We start from the raw sequence: 20,059 nt of genomic DNA, 5'->3' as shown, positions 1-20,059 counted from the left end.
ATATTGGTTGTAGATTACATACATTAGCTATATATCCAATTAAGTTTGACATTATGTAAGTGGGTTGGTATCTTACCAGCCCCTAACTTCATGAAGAGGTCACTCATACTAACTGTTAAAATTATCTTTCCTGCCTGCATTGGTGACCTTGGGCTGGCGAGGATGAGTCCTTGTCTTATGGACACTGTTTATCACTCCTCTGTGATGACTCCCTGGCCTCCCATGTATGTGTCAATCATTCTTGTCTCCCTGACTAACTCTGCTGTCTGTAATTAAATGATGTTATTTATACCAGTTTTCAACTTAACCCAGCGAATGGTTGTTCAGGAATGTGGCGAGTTCAGCTGAAAGCCATTTTGTCTTGTCATGTGAGAGTACCTTTTAAGAAATGGGGGTTTATTGATTAGCTGTACTGGGTGTACCTTTAAGAAATGGGGGTTTATTAGAGAGCTGCAGTGATGTCAGAGAGTGGGTGGAGCTGGGCTGTCTGTCTGCTCTACTTTCGTTTTTGAGCAGGTTTGTACAGAGTGAGTTTTTAGTTGTGTTTTCAAAAAGAGCTGCAGTGAAAGTCAGCAAATGTGCATGGATCTCTGTGCAAACTAAAGACTGTCTCCAAATCAATTAGGTGATTTCAAAGTGCTTACTGTTCTCAGTAGTGAATTTAAACCTGATCTTTGTGTTAAAAAGGGTCTTTTGTCTTCCAGATGTTGTTTGGTTATTTATTAAGGGTTATCTATCGAATACTGTATTCTTTGGGGATTTATTGGTGTTGATAGTTGGTAAGATGTTTACTGTGGGTTTATAAAGTGTTAACTGGTTTCATAAATAAACATTGTTGTGATTTAAAAGGACTGTAGATTTATGTTTGCATCAAACCTGCAGAGTGAGCTCGTGTGCTCCCCATAACCACAATCTATTAAAAGTTGTGGGTCAGGTGAACTCCATGATACACTTTGGGGTTCTCTAAACCCTGACCCATAACAGTCTCTTCAGTATTGCTAGCTCAACTAACAGCCATTTTTTGTAACTTCTTTTTAATTGTATGTCTGTCTTTTCTGATATTACTAATTCTTAGGTTACAAAATCAGATGCATTGTTTATACTATCTATTCCTACAAATTGCCTCTTGTACAAGCATCTAAGCTAATGGGTAAATTTTGTCTGAAAACCTTCTTTCTGAATCTGACTTCAACAGCATCTTTGCTTCACAGCGCCAGGGTCCCAGGTTCGATTCCGGCTTGGGTCACTGTCTGTGCGGAGTCTGCACATCCTCCCCGTGTCTGCGTGGGCTTCGTCCGGGTGATCCGTTTTCCTCCCACAGTCCAAAGATGTGCAGGTTAGGTGGATTGGCCATGCTAAATTGCCAAAAGATTAGGTGAGGTTACTGGGTTATGGGGATAGGGTGGGGGCTCTTTCAGAGGTTCGATGGGCCGAATGGTCCCCTTCTGCATTGTAGTGATTCTATGAGTGAAAAGTGTTATCCCCTGCTGACATGGCTCTTGACTTCAGTTGGGCACTCAGGTACAGTTGTATGACAAACATAAAATGGGAGCCATGCTGCTACAAGAGAAATCACTGTGAAAACAAGCAGAATCTTCAAACAACTCTACCAAAGTTCGAGCCTAATATTCCTGCTCTTATACCCTGGGTCCCAACCAATAAAGGAAAGTTTCCCATATGCCTTCTACACCACCTTATCCAGCACTCTCCTGCTTCCTTCTGAGATCTGGCGACATGCATTCCGAGGTCCCACTTTTCCTCTATGCTGCGCAGGAACCTAGCATCTGCTGTGTATTCCCTTGTGTGTTTGTCCTCTGCAACTGCACTCCCTCACGTTTCTCTGCATTGAATTCCATTTTACCACTTTTCAGTCCAACTCATCAGTTCATTGACATCTTCTTACAATCAGCAGCTGCCTTCCACGCGTTTACCCACGGAGCCAATTTCCTTATCATCTACAAACTTCTTAATCATGCCCCCCTGCATTTGAGTCAATGTCATTAACCTAATGCTTGCCCGGAGAGGTAGCTCATAACTGAATCGTAATGAAGTTGAGTGAGGTGGAGAGGTTTCGGGTGGGAATTCTGGAGCTAAGGACATAAAAGGCTGAAAGCATGTTCGTTGAAACTATGGGGTGAAGGAAATGAGGGATGGTCAAGAGGCCAGAATTAGAGTTACAGAGTGTTTGAATGTGTGAGGGGCTGAAGAAGGTTAGATTGATGATCCAGAAGGAAAAAAATATTTCAGACCAGCATTCTTATTTCCCTGTTTTACTGGTATCCCGTTTTAAAGTATGCAAGGCTAATTTAGATCAGTATTCTCACTTCCTTGTTTTCCTCTTGTGAGGGAGAGGTGAGGCCGTGGAGAAGTTGAACAAGTAGATAATTCAAATCGGATGCAAAGGTTGCAAACAGCCTGCTTCAGCCCGATAGTGTGCCCAGCAATGGGGTGGAAAATGGTTTTAGAACAAAAAACATTACATATGTTTATTCAGCATCTTAACAACGCTTCAGGGCACCATAAAATGCTTCACATAAAATCAATCGTGAAGCATGTTCACTGTTTTGCAGAGAAGCGTGGCAGCTAATTCGTACAAAGCAAGGACTCTCAGCAATTAGTGAGTGAAAGACCTATCTGTTTTTGGTGCTGAGAGAGAAATATTGCTGGAACATCTGCAGAACTATCTGGTCTTCTTTGAATGATCTCACCGATCTTTTCCATCCACTTGGTGACAAAGTCAGACTACACATTGATGCAATCATCTGGTCCCTATTATAATATTAATATAATAATCTTTATTGTCATAAGTAGGTTTATATTAACACTGCAATGAAGTTACTGTGAAAAGCCCCTGATCGCCACATTCCGGCGCCTGTTCGGGTACACGGAGGGAGAATTCAGAATGTCCAAATGCTTTAACAGCACGTCTTTCGGGACTTGTGGGAGGAAACTGGAGCACCCGGAGGAAACCCACGCAGACACGGGGAGAACGTGCTGACCCCACACAGACAGTGACCCAAGCTGGGAATCGAACCTGGGACCCTGGCACTGTGAAGCAGCAGTGCTCATCACTGTGCTACTCTGCGTCCATATTTGTAATGCACAAGTGAAAAGACTTTGCTCTCGAAAACAAAATACAGGAGGTTAACATGATTGTTTGTTTTATGTTTTTAACACACTGCTGGCATTTTGATTTGCCGGTATGAAATGGTTAGGGTTCTGGGAAAAGAAACAACGTTCTCAAAGAAACATAGGGGGTGATCTGTAACTAATCTTTCAAACTTAAAAAATGTTCACTTTTGCAGCTTTTCAGATGGTGTTGCAACATTGCATTATTATTATTATTGGCAAAATGTTTCCGAAAGTGGTTCAAGTCCTTTGTTTGCAAAGGGACAGTTGAGCTGGTCAGTGTGCGGAAAGTTCTGAATAACTTGCCCAACCGCCATGTAAGGAGAATCCACCCAGTCAGAGTGACCAGAACCGAGCATGTAAATATTTGTCAAGTTTGGCATCGGGGAGGAAGGGAATGGAGAAAAATACATTTCGACCTGCAGTCAGCGAGGGCCGATTGTTGTCGGAAAGTGTCCGCTTCTCGGTTTATGTCTCACCCTCCACGGTACGTGGATGCATTTGAACTCACCTATGTTTATCCTGCTTTCTTTTCCAGCCCCCTGTGAAGGTAGTGCTTTCTTTTGTCACAGCAACATGTGCATCAACAACACCTTGGTCTGCAATGGCGTGCAAAACTGCGTATATCCCTGGGATGAAAATCACTGCAAAGGTAAATAGCTTGCTCCCTTTTTCTTCCTGAAGAAATTGTCCAACTAAAATGCGTGTGGACTGTCTTCCTTTTTCAACTTACCACATCTTCAGGCGGGATGTGGACTTCTATTGGACCGTGCCATGTAGAAAAGCAATCTGTAGTTTTGGTTAATTATGTTGCTACTCAACTCACCGACCTTGGGCTGTGTAAGATCCATTTTGACTCTTGCTGTGTTTTCTTTCCCAATGGGAACACTGTTTGACTTCCTGCTGAAGTACGATGTTGTAACATGCAGAGATCCCATTTGGTAGGGACAATTGGTTACCCCACGATCTCAGGGAATATGAGCTCTCTCGATAAGTGGGGAGGGGTGGGGGAAGAGGGGGTGGGGGGGGGGGGGCTGCAGGGGAAGTGTTAATTTTCTGTTGTATAAATGGAGCAAGCCAGTTACATACCAGCTGGAGTTAAGACCAGTGGCGCAGTACTGGTGCTGCATAAATATTAGTGTAAACAAAGTTATGTTTCGTTTGACTCACAAACTCGTGTTGGATAGCACAAAGTGTTTTTTTGTCTTGAATCACTGACCGACAAACAGAGACATGTAAATCAAATTGCATCTCCACAGACAGACTGGTGTTACTCTTTGATTGTAATGTACAAATCCTGTCCCACCCCATACTGTATTCAACTCTCGTGTATATCCACGGCATTTTCAAGGTTGAACTGGGTCTGAAAGGAAGCAACAAATGCTGTTTGACCTGCAAGAGAATAGATGTTGGATCTTGAAACAGTGCTGGAGTCTTCTTAAAAAATGAGTGTTCTGAATGCGCAAGGCAAGTCAGAATCCATGAAGACTGGAGCAGGACTGGGCAGAATTCTCCTGCATTCTCATTTGAAAAGCGGACCATGATTATTATTGATGGAAGGTTTCGGGAGGAGAACATTGGAATCAGGAGCAGGAGTAGGCAACTCAGCCCTTAGAGCCTGCTCTGCCATTTAATCAGATCTTGGCTGATCTCTTCCTGGTCTCAAATCCACCTCCCTGCTTGTTCCCCATATCCCTTTAACCCGTTTTTTAAAAAATCTGAAATATATCTATCTCCTTCTTGAAACCATTTAATGACTCAGGTTCCACTGCACTGTGGTTCAGCGAGTTCCACAAATTCACCACCCTCTGCGAGAAATAGTTCCTCCTCATCTCAGTTCCTAATCTCCTGTCTATCAACCGATATCTGTGACCTCTCATTCTGGATTGCCCTTCAAGGGGGAACAATTGGTCCACGTTTGCTTTATCAATCGCTTTTGGTATCTTAAATACCTCATTAGATCCCCTCTCATCATATAAGCCCAAAGTGAGGGAAATGGGTGTAATCCTGTTCCTTAAGCCAATCGGAAATTCAAACTGGGCCGGAAGTTGACAGAAAATGAGCAAAGGCTCAGGTGTTGAGGCCTAACACTGCCATAGCTGTCCGAATGGGAGATTCCTTCACCCCCCATCTCTCCCGGAACTTCTACTCGCTGCACATTCCAGTTTGTTACATTGTGTGTGGGGGCGGGGGGGGGGGGGGGGGGGGCGGGGGGGTGTATGGTGATGGAGTGGGTCACACAACCTTGTCCCCTATCTGGCTCAAAGCAACATCACTTCCTACAGCTGCCTTACCAAAGCTGGTCTAAAGTTCCAGGAAGTGACAGTAAAGACTTTGATGCAACAGCAACACCTGAATATGAACGCTTGAAATCTGAAACAAAAACAGAAAAGCCCAGAAATACTCAGGATTACTCTTCTCGAGGAAGATCACTGTTCTGAAATGTTGACTCTCTGTTTCTCCCTCCACAGCTCCTGCCAAACCTGCTGAGCATTTTCAGTATTCGCTCTTATATAAAGACGTTGATGTCTGCCTGTGCAGGGAGAGTACAGTTTCCTATTCATATAGTGCCTTTGATATAGTTAATAGCCCCAATGACCTTCACAGAAGTGCGATCAATAAACACAGAGTCAAAAAGCGAGATATTAGGGCAAATCTTAGAATCAAATGTTCCGGTTTTCTGGCCCCCTCGCGGTGTGGTTTTTCCGTCGGTGGAGGCGTTGGCCATCGGCGGCATCTTTTGGTCGGTAAAAATGTCATTTTGCGTTCCTCACCCGTTATAAGGTGTCACCCCAATGATGAAGAAATGAAATCAGGTGTGATCAAGAGGCCAGAATTGGAGGGTCAAAGGTATCTCCAAGAGTTGTAGAGCTGGAGGGGGTTACAGAGATAGGGAGGGGTGAAGCCAGGGAGGGAGTTGCAAGCATGGATCAGAGCTTGGCGATCAAGGTGTGTTGCTTAACGGGGAGCCAATTTAATTCAGTGAGCAGAGGGATCATTGGTGTGTTAGGGTATGAACAGCCATCACGGAGGCCCTATATGCCCTGTTGGCACATAACATCCATTTCATATATAATGTGGACCGAGCCTAGAAGGATGCCCGGGCAGCAGGGATCGCCGCCATCGCCAACATGCTACAGATCTAGGGGTTGATCGACGAGATGCATGTTGCCCTATGAGCACCCACAGATGATAGGCCGCTCTTCACAAACTGAAAGGGATTCCACTTGATGAATGTACAGCTAGTGTGTGACCATGAGATGCGCATCATGCACATCTGTGTCCGAGACCTGGGCAGCGCGCACAACACCTTCATCCTGGCATACTCGATGATTCCCGGCCTCTCTGAGGTGCACCCCGGCTGGAGGGTTAGCTCCTGGGTGACAGGGGCTATCTGCTGCAGCCATGGCTCATGATGCCTAGCAGGGGGTACACAGACCGAAGGAGAGACCCGGTACATCAACCGCCCATTCCGCGACCAGGGGCGTGATCAAACAGTGCTTCGGGATCCTGAAGATGCGGTTCAGGTGCCTGGACAGCTCTGGAGGGGCCCGTCAGTATGGCGCTGGGAGGATCGCTCGTGTCCTCCACAACATCGCGCAGCAGAGGGACAACGTGCCAGAGGAGTAGGATGAATACTCGGTCTGGTCCGGCGTGGAGGATGGGCAGGACATGTAGCCTGGGGCAGGTACAGAAAGCCACACAATGTGTGCACCAGGGCCAGCAGTCCCATTGGTTCCCTGGGGGGGCGGAGGTGAGGACGGGGTCACCAGAGCGGGCTGCGCTAGCAGAACTGCGGTCCCTCTGCCATGCCTACCCTCAACGTCCACCCATTCCCACCACAGCCCCCCCGTGCCCCCTCTACAGCCAGCCCAGACCAGCCCATCCCTCAAACCCATCTGACAAAGCACCGAGGCAGGTTGTAACATTATGCATGGGTGTTTAATGGGAAAACATATATACAGATACGTGCCCTAGCCCCCAACACTAAACTATGTCCTGCACTCATGCCAACTTAACTGGTGTCTACTTTTCTGGCCTTATGGGCCCTAATGCTACGTCTAGGTGGATCCCCTGATGGTACATCAGGAGTGGTGGCAGCCTCCTGTGATTCTCACCCTGGGACCAGGGTCCCCTTTGGCGGGGTCTTCTGGGGCGACTGGGCCTGGATGGACCCGGCTGCTGTTCGGGTGTCCCATATGGCATGCTGTCACCTTTTTCTATGTGCTGCCCACCAGATAGAATTCCTGCCCTGGGCCTCGGACACTGCCTGCACAGATTGCCCCAGGTGTTGGACATGCTGATCCATAGCCAAAACCCTCACAACCAAGGCCTCCATCGCAGACACCACCTATGCGGTGTTGGCCAGGGTGGCACGCATGGCCGGCACCACCTCCTGCTCCTGCAGGTGGCTGGACTCCTCCAGCTGCACCTGCAGGTGTTGGATGCTCGCTGACAATCCTTCATGTAGTCCATGGCGACTGTCCGTTCCAGAAGCCCGAAACCCATCTGGACGGCCGGTAGTCCCTGGGATCAGCCTGACCTCCGACTGTCCATCCCGTCATGAGTTTCTACCTCCACCTGCTGTACCGGAGCACTGTGTGTGGTGCGCACCAGATAGTGTCCCAGGAGCCTCTTCACTAAAGTGCCAAACTGAGGTGAGTGTGCCTGGGATGGTGGAGGGTGTTGGAGATAGCTGTGACGGGAAATCACTGTCATCCGCTGACTCGAGTTCCAGGGTGTCCTGGGTCTCAGGTGAATGGCTCCCATCCATGTCGGTGTCCCTGGTAGCTGGTGGCTTCAGTGGCCGGGTCATCTGTCGGAGCAAAGGCATTTTCTGCTCATTTAAAGCCTTTCCAAGGTCATTAGTGAGAAGCTCATGCAGTTTTCCACGACTGTCCTCAAGTTAAGAATGAGCTTCATGTAAGACCTGAGTCAGTGAATAAATATTCACCTTGGGAGGTTTGTGGCACTCAATATTGGTTGTATCACTGTACCACCGGTCTTACCTTATGCAGGACAGATTTTCACTCCAGTGAGTTTAAAAGATCAGGAAGATTTTGGAGTATTCCACACCTGCCACAGAAATCAATGGTATGATCACACAGAGAATCAACAGGGGGACTAATTTGAAATCCCCTAAATTAAGTTCATTTCATGGTGGAGAAATAGAATGAAAGGAAAAAGTAGCCTCAAAGTCTAATTTTCTAGTTTTGTTTAGCCACCATTGTAAGGCCAGAGTAGCTGAAAACTCATGTTAGCTCAGCTCAAATGTTGAGATGTTATCAGCAAAGGTCCAGACCATGTTGCAAAGAAACGGTTGGGTTTAGACTGGGTGTGTACTTATCCTATATGTTGTGGGGGCAGGTAGGGCAAAGTAACAAGGAATATTTTAAGATGACACAGTTGTTAGCACTGCTGCCTCACAGCACCAGGGACTCGGGCACAATTCCGGCCTTGGGTAACTGTCTGTGCGGAGTTTGCGCTTTCTCCCCGTGTCTGCGTGGGTTTCCTCCAGGTGCTCCGGCTTTCTCCCACAGTCCAAAGATGTGCAGATTAGGTGGATTGGCCATTCTAAATTGCTCCTTAGTGTGCAAAGATGTGCAGATTAGGTGGATTGGCCATGCTAAATTGCTCCTTAGTGTCCAAAAATTTGCAGGTTAGGCGAGGCTATGGGGATAGGGTGGGGGAGTAGACTTGGAAAGAGTGCTCTTTCAGAGGGTCGGTGCAGACTCGATGGGCCGAATGGACTCCTTCTGCACTGTAGGGGTTCTATGGACAGAGAAAAAGGCAAGGAAATGCAAACCAATATTGGTGTAATTCAGGAAAAGTAATCAGGCTATTCACCAGCTCACAGATTCAGGGATAACCACTTAATGCCATATTTATCGGCATCTTTGGTAGCCTTTATTTTAAATTATTCTGTTTTCTCACTGCTCTCATTGGTTGAAAGGTTTCTCACATGATTACCATGAGCTACACAATTACACTCTGCCAAATAGTTTCATTTCCAGGTGGCAGGCTGTCCTCACCACCCTGACCCAATTTGGCAACTGAACAGAATTTGACAAGATATTGGCGCACGACAATGCCAGCTCCAATTGTATTACTGCGCAACAGCACGTTTCTTCCTCCAGGAGCATCCACCAGGCCTGTGAGACTTGGAGCAGGGCTCAGAATTCTCAGGGTCACAGATTAATCTGTGGAAATGCTCCTATTTGAAGTCAGGCAGAATGCCCATTAGGATGCCAATTGAACCACTTCAGTGGCCGATTAAGGGCTGCTTCACATTGTGTTGACATCTGCTTCTCTTCCTTCTCATCCTGTTTAATTCAAATTATATCATAAAAATCTTCTGCACTCCTTGTACTGAAGTGACAGGTTCCTCAACAACCCATTATAACATCCTTCCTATTTCCCCAGAGGAGGTAGAACAGAAGAATGAAGTAGGGCATGGTATATGTGCTCAGCCTGAAGGCAAGGCCTTGGCTCAATTTAACTGCTCGCTCTAGCTTGAACTGTTTCCGTGGTACTTTTTCTTTACGTGGTGGTATGCCTTCCGCTTCCAGGGACAGCGGGAGGAGCAGGTCCAAAGTCTACTTCTGCCGGGATGGGAATCAAACCTGCACTTGTTGGTCTCATTCTGCACCACACATAGACATCTAGCCAACTGAGCTAACCAGCCCCCGACAAGAATGAAACCAGGGTGTTTTTAGCCCTGTTACTAGTTCAGTCTGTGGGTCCACCCAAAAACCATTTGAGAGACATTAGGCTAGAATTTTCTTTAAAATAATGATGTGTAGATAATTCATGCTGTATTATTAATGTGAAGTTTGGCCAGTAGTTTGTAGCAAAGAGGAGACACTCGGATCGCCACAAGCAGTACCTTAATGGAAAGGACATCAGTTCTTTAAAAATATTTTTATTCTCCTTTTTCACTTTATATAATACAGAATAACAAGAAAGAGTTACATACGTAAAAAAACAAAAAACCTAAAATAACCCCTCACAAAAACCTAATCTCCTCCCTTCCCTTCTCCCCTTAACAACTAACGATGGCCAGTTCCTTGAAATAAACAATAAAATACTGCCTTCTCCTCACGGTGTACTTGACTTTCTCGAAGTCGAGGAACTCCACCAGGTCCCCCAGCCACACCGAGGCACTGGGTTGCGATGACCACCTCCACCCAAGCAAGCCTCCAGGCAATCAGCGAGGTGAAGGCCAGGACATCGGCCCCAACTTAATCTTCAGAATTACCAACGTGGTGCTAAAGAAGACGACCCAAAGTCCCACGAGCTTGGGACAAGACCAGAATATGTGCGCCCTAAAAACTAGCTTAAGTTGGATCAAACCAAGACTTGCGCGTGAGGGCATGGAGTTCACCCTACAAAAAGCCTCACTCCATACCGCATCATCTAATATGAGCCCCAACTTGTCCTCCCACCTAGCCTTAACCCCCTCCACTGACACCAAATCTTCCGATAAAATCTGTCCATAAATACCCAAAGGGTGCCCTTCTTCTGACCCTACGAGTGAAGGAACCCTCTCCACTAGAGAGGTTGGGGGTGCCACGGGGAATGTCGAGAAAATCAATTTCACAAAGTTTTGCACTTGAGGATATCTGAATGAATCCGATCTCGAGAGCCCAAACTTTTCCGTCAATTCCTCCAGACTGGCAAACCGCCCCTCCAGGAATAAATCATCCACTCTCTCCCGTCCCTTCCCACCCCCAGATCATGGCATCTAATCTTGCAGTTTCGAACAGATGGTTAGCACAGATGGGAACCAGCTTCAACACGGACCCCAATTTAAAATGTTGTCGAAATTGTCTCCAAATAACTACTGGATTTGACGAATACTTTGTCGGTGAGGACGGAAGCGAGGCCATCAGTAATGCCTCCACACTAGACCCCCTACATGACCTCGATTCTATCTGTACCCACCTAGCTCCCGATCACTGCACCAACCCAACACCTTCTCTGCATTAACTACCCAGTAATAAAATATCAGACGCGGCAATGCCAAACCCCCCGACTGTCCATCCTTTTGCAGGACTGCCCTACGAATCCTCGAAGCCTTGCCCACTCACATAAAGGATGATATCAACTTCTCAACCCTCCCAAATAAATATCTGGTAGGAAAACCCCTCTGATCCAACACAACCATTCCCGCTAGAAAATGAACCCTTTTGTTAATTAAAATTGCCCCGGGCCCTGCTACCAAAACCCAAGTGGAATATGCGGCTCACCCAGCCCTTTCAGAGCCTAGTCTGATCCCTCACCCGCAGGTGGGTCTCTGCAAAAGCACCACATCGGCCCTTAAATTCTTCAGATGAGCGAAGGCTTTTGACCATTTCACCGGTCACCCCAGACCTCTAACATAAGGGGCGGGATTCTGCCTTCTGACGGCAGAGTATTGACGCCGTCGTAAAAACCGGAGAGTTTAATGGCGGCGTCATCAGAGCGCTAGGTGTAGTAATCTTCTGCCCTCCAGGGGGCCGGCACGGCACTGAAGCGACTCATGCCGCTCCAGCTGCCGATACCGGCGTCAAACGTGCGCCGCGGGTCTGCGCATGCGCGCTGCGACCGGCGCGAATGCACGCTGCAACCGGTGCGAACTTGCGCATGTGCGGTAGCTTCCTTCTCCGCGCCGGCTCCGACGCAACATTGGCGTAGGGCTACAGGGGCCGGTGTGGAGTAAACGAGGCCCCCAGCAAGAGAGGCCGGCCTGCCGATCGGTAGACTTCGATCGCGGGCCAGGCCACGGTGGAGGCCCCCCCCGGGATCGGATGCCCTCTCTCCCCCGGAGAATCGGCAGACCAGCGGCGTTGCGTGAATTGCGCCCGGCCCGGCGATTCTCCAAACCGGCGCGGGCTGAGAGAATCCCGCCCCTCAACTAGGAGCAGGAATCGGCCATCTGGCCCTTCTGCCATTCAATAAGATCATTGCCCCGCCCACTCATAGTAACCTTTTATTCCTTTACGGTTCAAATATCTATATCTTTGCCTGAAAAACATTTAATGAGGTAGCTTCAACTGCTTCACTGGGCAGCGGATTCCATAGATTCATGACCCTTTGGGTGAAGAAGTTCCTCCTCAACTCAGTCCTAAATCTGCTCCCCCTTATTTTGAGGCTATACTCCCTAGTTCTAGTTTCACCCGCCAGTGGAAACAACATCCCTGTTTCTATCCTATCTTCATAATTTTATATGTTTCTATAAGATCCCCCCTCATTCTTCTAAATTCCAATGAGTATGGACCCAGTCTCTCCTCATAAGCTAATCCTCTCAACTCCAGAATCAACCTAGTGAATCTCCTCTGCACACCCTCTAGTTCCAATACATCCTCTCTCAAGTAAGGAGACCAAAATTACTCCAGGTGTGGCCTCATCAGCACCCTATACAGCTGCAATATAACCTCCCTCCTTTTAAACTCCATTCTTCGAGCAATGAAGGACACAATTCCATTTGCCTTCTTAATTACTTGCTGCACCTGCAAACCAACTTTTTGCGATTCATTCACAAGGACACCCAGGTCCCTCTGCACAGCAGCATGCTGCAATTTTTTACCATTTAAATAATAGTCCATTTTCTATTCCTAACAAGATGGATGACCTCAAATTTATTATCATTGAGCTCCATCTGCCAGACCCTTGCCCACTCACTTAAACTATCTATATCCCTCTGCAGACTTTCAGTGTCGTCTGCACACTTGGCCCTACCACTCATCTTAGTGCCATCTGCGAACTTTGACATATTACATTTGATCCCCAATGCCAGATTATCTATTTAAATTGTAAACAATTGCGGACTCAACACTGATCCCTGAGGCACACCACTAGCCACTGATTGTCAACCAGAAAGACATCCATTTATCCCCACTCCTTGCTTTCTGTCAGTTAACCAATCCTCTATCCATGTTAATACATTACCCATAATGCCATGCATTTTATCTTATGCAGCAGCCTTTTGTGTGGCACCTTGTCAAATGACTTCTGGAAATCCAGATACACCACATCCACTGGTCCATTATCCACCACACTCGTAATGTCTTCAAAGAATTCCACTAAATTAGCCAAACATTTTTTTAAAAATTTAGAGTACCCAATTCATTTTTTCTAATTAAGGGGCAATTTAGCGTAGCCAATCCACCTACCGTGCACGTCTTTGGGTTGTGGTGGCGAAACCCACGCAAACACGGGGAGAATGTGCAAACTCCACACGATGGTGACCCAGAGCCGGGATCGAACCTGGGACCTTGGCGCTGTGAGGCAACAGTGCTACCTACTGCGCCATCGTGCTGCCGACTAAATTAGTCAAACGTGACCTGCCTTTCATGAACCCATGTTGCGTCTGCCCAATGGGACAATTTCTATCCAGATGTCTTTCTATTTCTTCCTTAACGATAGACTCAAGCATTTGCCCCACTACAGAAGTTAAGCTAACCTTTCTATAATTGCTGTATTTTGTCTACCTTCTTTTTTAAACAATGGCGTCGCATTTGTTGTTTCCCAATCTGCCGGAACAGTGAATTTTGATAAATTATCACAAACGCATTTATTATTTCCCCAGCCACCTCTTTTAGTACCCTGGGGTGCATTCCATCAGCGAAGGAGACTTGTCTACCTTTAGCCCCATTAGCTTGCCCAACACTACCTCCTTGGTGATAATGATCGTTTTTGGGTACTGACCTTGCCAACAATTCTTGTAATGTTATTTGTGTTTTCCACTTTGACGGCTGACACAAAATACCTGTTCAATGCCTCAGCCATTTCCTCATTTCCCATTATTAAATCTCCCTTCTCATCCTCTAAAGGACCAATGTTTACCCTAGCTATTCTTTCTCGTTATATATATTTATAGAAACATTTGCTAACTGTTTTTATATTTTCAGTAGTTTACTCTCAGAATCTACCTTACTTTTCTTTATAGCTTTTCTCGTGACTTTCTGTTGACCTTTAAAGATTTCCCAATCCTCTAGTTTCCCACTAATCTTTGCCACTTTGTATGCCTTTACTTTCAATTTGATACCCTCCATTATTTCCTTAGACATCATGGCTTATTTATCCTTTTTCCTACAGTCCTTCCTTTTTACTGGTATATACCCATTCTGCATTGTGAAAAATCTCTTTGGAAGTCCTAGACTTTCCTCAATTGTTCCACCAATCTTTTCTACCAATGTACCCCAGCCAATTCTCTCCTCATCCAATTGTAGTCTCCTTTGTTTAACGTTCCAAGTGGCTAGTCTGATCAGGGATCTCTCACCACCACCCTCCCTCTCAAATCTACTATTTCAGGGTAGCATGGCGGTGCAGTGGTTAGCACTGCTGCCTCACGGCGCCGAGGTCCCATGTTCGATCCCGGCTCTGGGTCACTGACGTGTGGAGTTTGCATACTCTCCCCGTGTTTGCGTGGGTTTCACCTCCACAACCTAAAGATGTATAGGGTAGGTGGATTGGCAACGCTAAATTGCCCCTCAATTGGAAAAAATGAATTGGGTACTCTAAACTTATAGGAAAAAAAAATCTGCCATTTCCGCTGTGGGGAATTATCCCATCCTTGCTCCAGGTTCCTAGAGCTGAGGCCAATCCAAGATGGCCGCTAACCCCATCCAGAAGGTGAGACTAAGAAAATCCCCTGGTCTCAGTCAGCATTCCACCCCCTCCCCCCAACTCAAGAAACTTCAAACTACCTCCCATCAAACAAGGCTCCCTTCTTGCCATCCTCCTCCCCCCAGCAAACAAATATGGCTATGTGGTGGTTTTGGGGGAGAGTGGGTTGGGGGGGGGGGGGTTTGGTTGGCTGAGAGGCCAATTTTCGGATCAAACGTACTTAGTTTGAAATTTCCAAGAGGATACCCACCTTTCCTGTGACAGGTCAGCACATCCCCACCACCAGAAGTCCCCCATTAAACAAACAAGTTAGACACATCTGCTAAACAGGTCCAACAGGCTGAAGCCCCTCCCCCCATCTCACGCCTGTTCACTAGCTAAGACTTAACTGCTAGAGAGCATGCCCCCCCCTGTGGTAAACCACTGTTGTACCTATATTAGGTGATGTATGGTAGGACCTGTACTACAGGTACGACGGCAGTCCCTGCCTGCTGGCTCCACCCAGTAGGTGGAGTATAAATATGTGTGTCCTCCGTGCAGCAGCCATTTCACCAGCTGCTGTGGGAGGCCACACATTTTGGAGCAATAAAGCCTCAGTTGTATTCAACTCTCATCTTTGTCCAATTGATCGTGCATCAATTTATTGCTCTAAGATTTTCAGAAGATGGACGTCTGTATCAAGCCGGATGGCCTGCAGCTGGATCCGCAATCAAGCGACGCCAAAAAGGACTTTCAGCACTGGGTAGCTTGTTTCGAGGCGTACATCAGGTCTGCACCAGACCCTGTTCCCGAGGCTCAGAAAATACAGATACTGTACTCGAGGTTGAGCTCCAACGTCTTTCCGCTGATCCAGGACGCGCTGAACTACGACGAAGCCATGGCGCTACTTAAAGAAAGTTACGCCCAGCGGATGAATACGCTCTTTGCCAGACACATACTCGCCACTCGCTCTCAGCTCCCTGGTGAGTCCATAGAAGACTTCTGGCAGGCCCCAATCCCACTAGTCCGGGACTGTGACTGTCAGGCCGTTACGGCCACTGAACATTCTAACCTCCTTATGCGGGACGCTTTTGTTACGGGGATTGGGCCGGATCTCATACGCCAGCGACTTTTAGAAGGGGCCACGCTCGATCTCGCAGAGACAAAGAAGCTAGCCTCTCTATGACGGTGCCTCGCGCAATATTCAGGCCTACGCCCCAGCTGCGCGGCCCACCCCTCCTACGCATCATGGACCCCACAGACGGCCGCCCTAGCGGGGACCTTACCCAGCCAATACGCCTGCGCCACGCACCAGCCAGCTAACCCCGGGGGTCCCCGATGTTACTTTTGCGGTCAGCAAAAACACCCCCGCCAATGCTGCCTGGCCCGCGCTGCCCTTTTTAAGGCTTGTGGTAAGAAAGGGCACTTCGCCACGGTGTGCCAGGCCCGCGCAGCCGCTGCTATCGCCCCCAGCCCACTCGTTTATGCACAATGGGCGCCACCATCTTCATCCCCCCGGACCGTTTGCGGCCAGTGAGCGCCGCCATCTTCTCCGCCTCAGACCATGTGTGGCCAGTGGGCGCCGCCATCTTCTCCGCCTCAGACCACATGCGGCCAGTGGGCGCCGCCATCATCTCACCCTCATACCAAGCGCAGCCAGTGGGCGCTGCCATCTTCCCCACCGCGCAACATGTGCTGCGCATGGACGCAACCATCTTGTTCAACCCCCGCCACGTGCGGCCCATGGGCGCCACTATTTTGTCCTCCCCAAGATCTTCAGGCGCCACCATCTTGTCTCCCCCACAGCACATGGGCACCACCAGCGTTCCAGGACCCGTGCCCCACGGGCACCCCATCATCCGACACCAGCGACGACCAACCACGACTCGCCTCAGTGACCATCGACCAGTCTCGTCCGCACAACCTGGCCACCGCATCGACCAGCGTTAAAATCGACGGACACGTGACCTCTTGCCTGCTGGACTCCGGGAGCACCGAAAGCTTCATCCACCTGGATATGGTAAGGCGCTGCTCCCTCGCTGTACACCCCGCCAATCAAAGAATCTCCCTGGCCTCCGGATCCCATTCCGTCACGATCCGGGGGTACTGTACGGTCACACTCACGGTCCAGGGTGTATAATTCAGCGGTTTCTGCCTCTACGCCCTCCCTAACCTCTGCGCTGCCCTACTACTCGGCCTGGACTTCCAGTGTAAGCTCCAGAGCCTAACCCTGAAATTCGGCGGGCCCCTACCACCCCTTACTCTGTGCGGCCTCACGACCCTGAAGGTCAATCCACCTTCCCTCTTCGCAACCTAACCTTGGATTGCAAACCCGTCGGCACCAGAAGCAGACGGTACAGCACCCAGGACAGGACCGTTATCAGGTCCGAGGTCCAGTGACTGCTTCGGGAAGGCATCATCGAGGCCAGCAACAGCCACTGGAGAGCCCAAGTGGTAGTAGTTAAAACTGGGGAGAAACACAGGATGGTCGTGGACTACAGCCAGACCATCAATCGGAACACACAGCTTGACGCGTACCCACTCCCACGCATATCTGATATGGTCAATCAGATTGCACAGGACCGGGTCTTCTCAACGATAGACCTCAAATCCGCCTACCACCAGCTCCCCATCCAGAAAGTGGACCGTCCATACACTGCCTTCGAGGCAGACGGCCGCCTCTATCACTTCCTCAGGATTCCCTTCGACGTCACCAACAGGGTCTCGGTCTTCCAAAGGGAGATGGACCGAATAGTCGACTGGTACGGTTTGCGGGCCACCTTCCCGTACCTAGGCAACGAAACTATCTGCGGCCACGATCAGCAGGACCACGATGCCAACCTTGCCAAATTTCTCCACACCGCCACTCTCCTAAACCTCACCTACAACAAGGAGAAGTGCGTGTTCAGCACAAACCGCTTAGCCATCCTCGGCTATGTGGTCCAGAATGGAGTTCTGGGGCCCGATCCCGACCGCATGCACCCCCTCATGGAGCTCCCCCTCCCCCACTGCCCCAAGGCCCTCAAACGCTGCCTGGGGTTCTTTTCATACTACGCCCAGTGGGTCTCAAACTATGCGTACAAGGCCCGCCCACTCATACAGTCCACCCATTTTCCCCTGACGGCCGAGGCTCAACAGGCCTTTGACCGTATCAGAGCCGATATCAGCAAAGCCACGATGCACACAGTAGACGAGACGCTGCCCTTTTAAGTGGAGAGCGATGCATCAGACTTCACCCCAGCCGCCACCCTCAACCAGGCAGGCAGGCCCGTGGCATTCTTCTCCCGCACCCTTCATGCCTCAGAAATTAGGCACTCATCCATCAAAAAAGAGAAAAGAGGCCAAAGCTAGCGTTGAAGCTGTGCGGCATTGGAGGCATTACCTGGCCGGCAGTAGATTCACTCTCCTTACGGGCCAACGGTCGGTAGCCTTCATGTTCAATAACACACAGCGGGGCAAGATCAAGAATGATAAGATCTTGAGGTGGAGAATCGAGCTCTCCACCTACAATTACGAGATTTTGTATCGCCCCGACAAGCTCAACGAGCCCCCAAACGCGCTATCCCGAGGTACATGTGCCAGCGCACAAGTAGACCGAGTCCGGACCCTGCATGACAGCCTTTGTCACCCGGGAGTCACACGGTTGTACCATTTCATAAAGGCCCGCAATCTGCCCTACTCCATCGAGGAAGCACGGACAATCACCAGGGACTGCCAGCTCTGTGCGGAGTGCAAACTGCACTTCTACCAGCCAGACCGTGCGCGCCTGGTGAAGGTCTCCCGTCCCTTTGAACACCTCAGCGTGGATTTCAAAGGGCCCCTCCCCTCCACCGACCGTATCACGTATTTTCTCAGTGTGGTCGATGAGTACCCCAGATTCCCCTTCGCCTTCCCGTGCCCCGACATGACGTCTGCCACCGTCATCAAAGCCCTCAGCACCATCTTCGCTCTGTTCGGTTTCCCCGCCTACATCCCCAGTGACAGGGGATCCTCATTCATGAGCGATGAGCTGCGTCAGTTCCTGCTCAGCAGGGGTATCGCCTCCAGCAGGACGACCAGTTGTAACCCCCGGGGAAAGGAGTGGTAGAGAGGGAGAACAGGACGGTCTGGAGGGCTGTCCAACTGGCCCTACGATCCAGGAACCACCCGGCCTCCCGCTGGCAGGAGGTGCTCCGTGATGCACTACACTCCATTCGGTCACTACTGTGCACCACCACTAACAACACACCCCATGAGCGTCTCTTTGCCTTCCCCAGGAAGTCCACATCTGGGGTGTCGCTCCCGACTTGGCTCGCAGCACAAGGACCCGTCCTCCTCCGTAGGCACGTCCGATTCCACAAGGCGGACCCGTTGGTGGAGAGGGTGTAGTTGCTCCATGCGAACCCCCAGTATGCCTACGTGGCATACCCCGATGGCACCAGCAGGTTCCACACCTCTGGCCCGGCTCCACCCCCCTTCGCCAGGCGCCCCCAGCAGCAACACCACCAGGACCATCCGTCCTCCCCATGCCCACGCCCGAGGATGAAGAGGATTTTGGCACGCTCCCGGAGTCACCGAAGACCAGACCAGCATCGGCATCGCCTCCACCACTGCATCATTCCCAGCTGCACATCAAGGCCGCGGACCGGTTAAACCTCTAACTGGTTCACTGGACTGCAGAAGAAAAAAAAATTCTCGCAAATATTGTGTATGTAAATTCAATTACTGTATATAGTTCTCCACCACCCCCGCCGGACTCAATTTTAACAGGAGGTGAATGTGGTAAACCACTGTTGCACCTATGTTAAGTGATGTACGGTCGGACCTGTACTACAGGTACTGCGGTATTCCTGCCTACTGGCTCCGCCCAATAGCCAGCTGCTGTGGGAGGCCACACATCTTAGAGCAATAAAGCTTCAGTTGTATTCAACTCTCGCCTTTGTCCAATTGATCGTGCATCACCCACCCCCCACCCCCACCTGGGCCCACACTAAAGAACAAAGACAATAGAGAAGCTCTCCCACCCGCCCACCCAAGCTGCAAAAGAATAAACAAAACCACAGCCTTTAAAATTCTCAACATCCCACCTCTGGCCATATACTGTCCATATCCTGCCTTAACCATGACCCCAATTTCATTGGCCCCCTTGTCCCTTTCCCAACAATATTTGCATTCCAATACAGAACAATAAACTCCAAATAACCAAAAATATATACAGAATACTGAACCATCCCCAAACAATCCCGTCCCATCAACACCCATTAAAGTCCCATTCCAACCCTTTCAATTAAGTCCAAGTCCTTGTTCCTTGACAAAAGCCTCCGTTTCCTTCGACGATCTTTTAAGTTATATGCAATTCTCA

At 49.1% G+C, this 20,059-nt stretch overlaps 1 protein-coding gene across 8 annotated transcripts in view; it reads left to right on the top strand.

Annotated features, from left to right (window-relative positions):
- The window catches only part of neto1l (neuropilin (NRP) and tolloid (TLL)-like 1, like), a 414,770-nt gene that overhangs the window by 306,992 nt on the left and 87,719 nt on the right, over positions 1 to 20,059 (top strand). For all 8 annotated transcript variants that reach the window (XM_072467143.1, XM_072467140.1, XM_072467142.1 and 5 more), the window contains one exon: positions 3,668 to 3,781. In XM_072467143.1, the coding sequence (XP_072323244.1) occupies positions 3,668 to 3,781 (114 nt within the window). The remainder of the gene's footprint in view (positions 1 to 3,667; positions 3,782 to 20,059) is intronic.

Source organism: Scyliorhinus torazame, chromosome 11, assembly GCF_047496885.1.
Source record: "Scyliorhinus torazame isolate Kashiwa2021f chromosome 11, sScyTor2.1, whole genome shotgun sequence".
Taxonomy (NCBI): Eukaryota; Metazoa; Chordata; class Chondrichthyes; order Carcharhiniformes; family Scyliorhinidae; genus Scyliorhinus; species Scyliorhinus torazame.
Note: the sequence above shows the minus strand (reverse complement) of the source record. Positions and strands in the feature narration are given on the sequence as shown.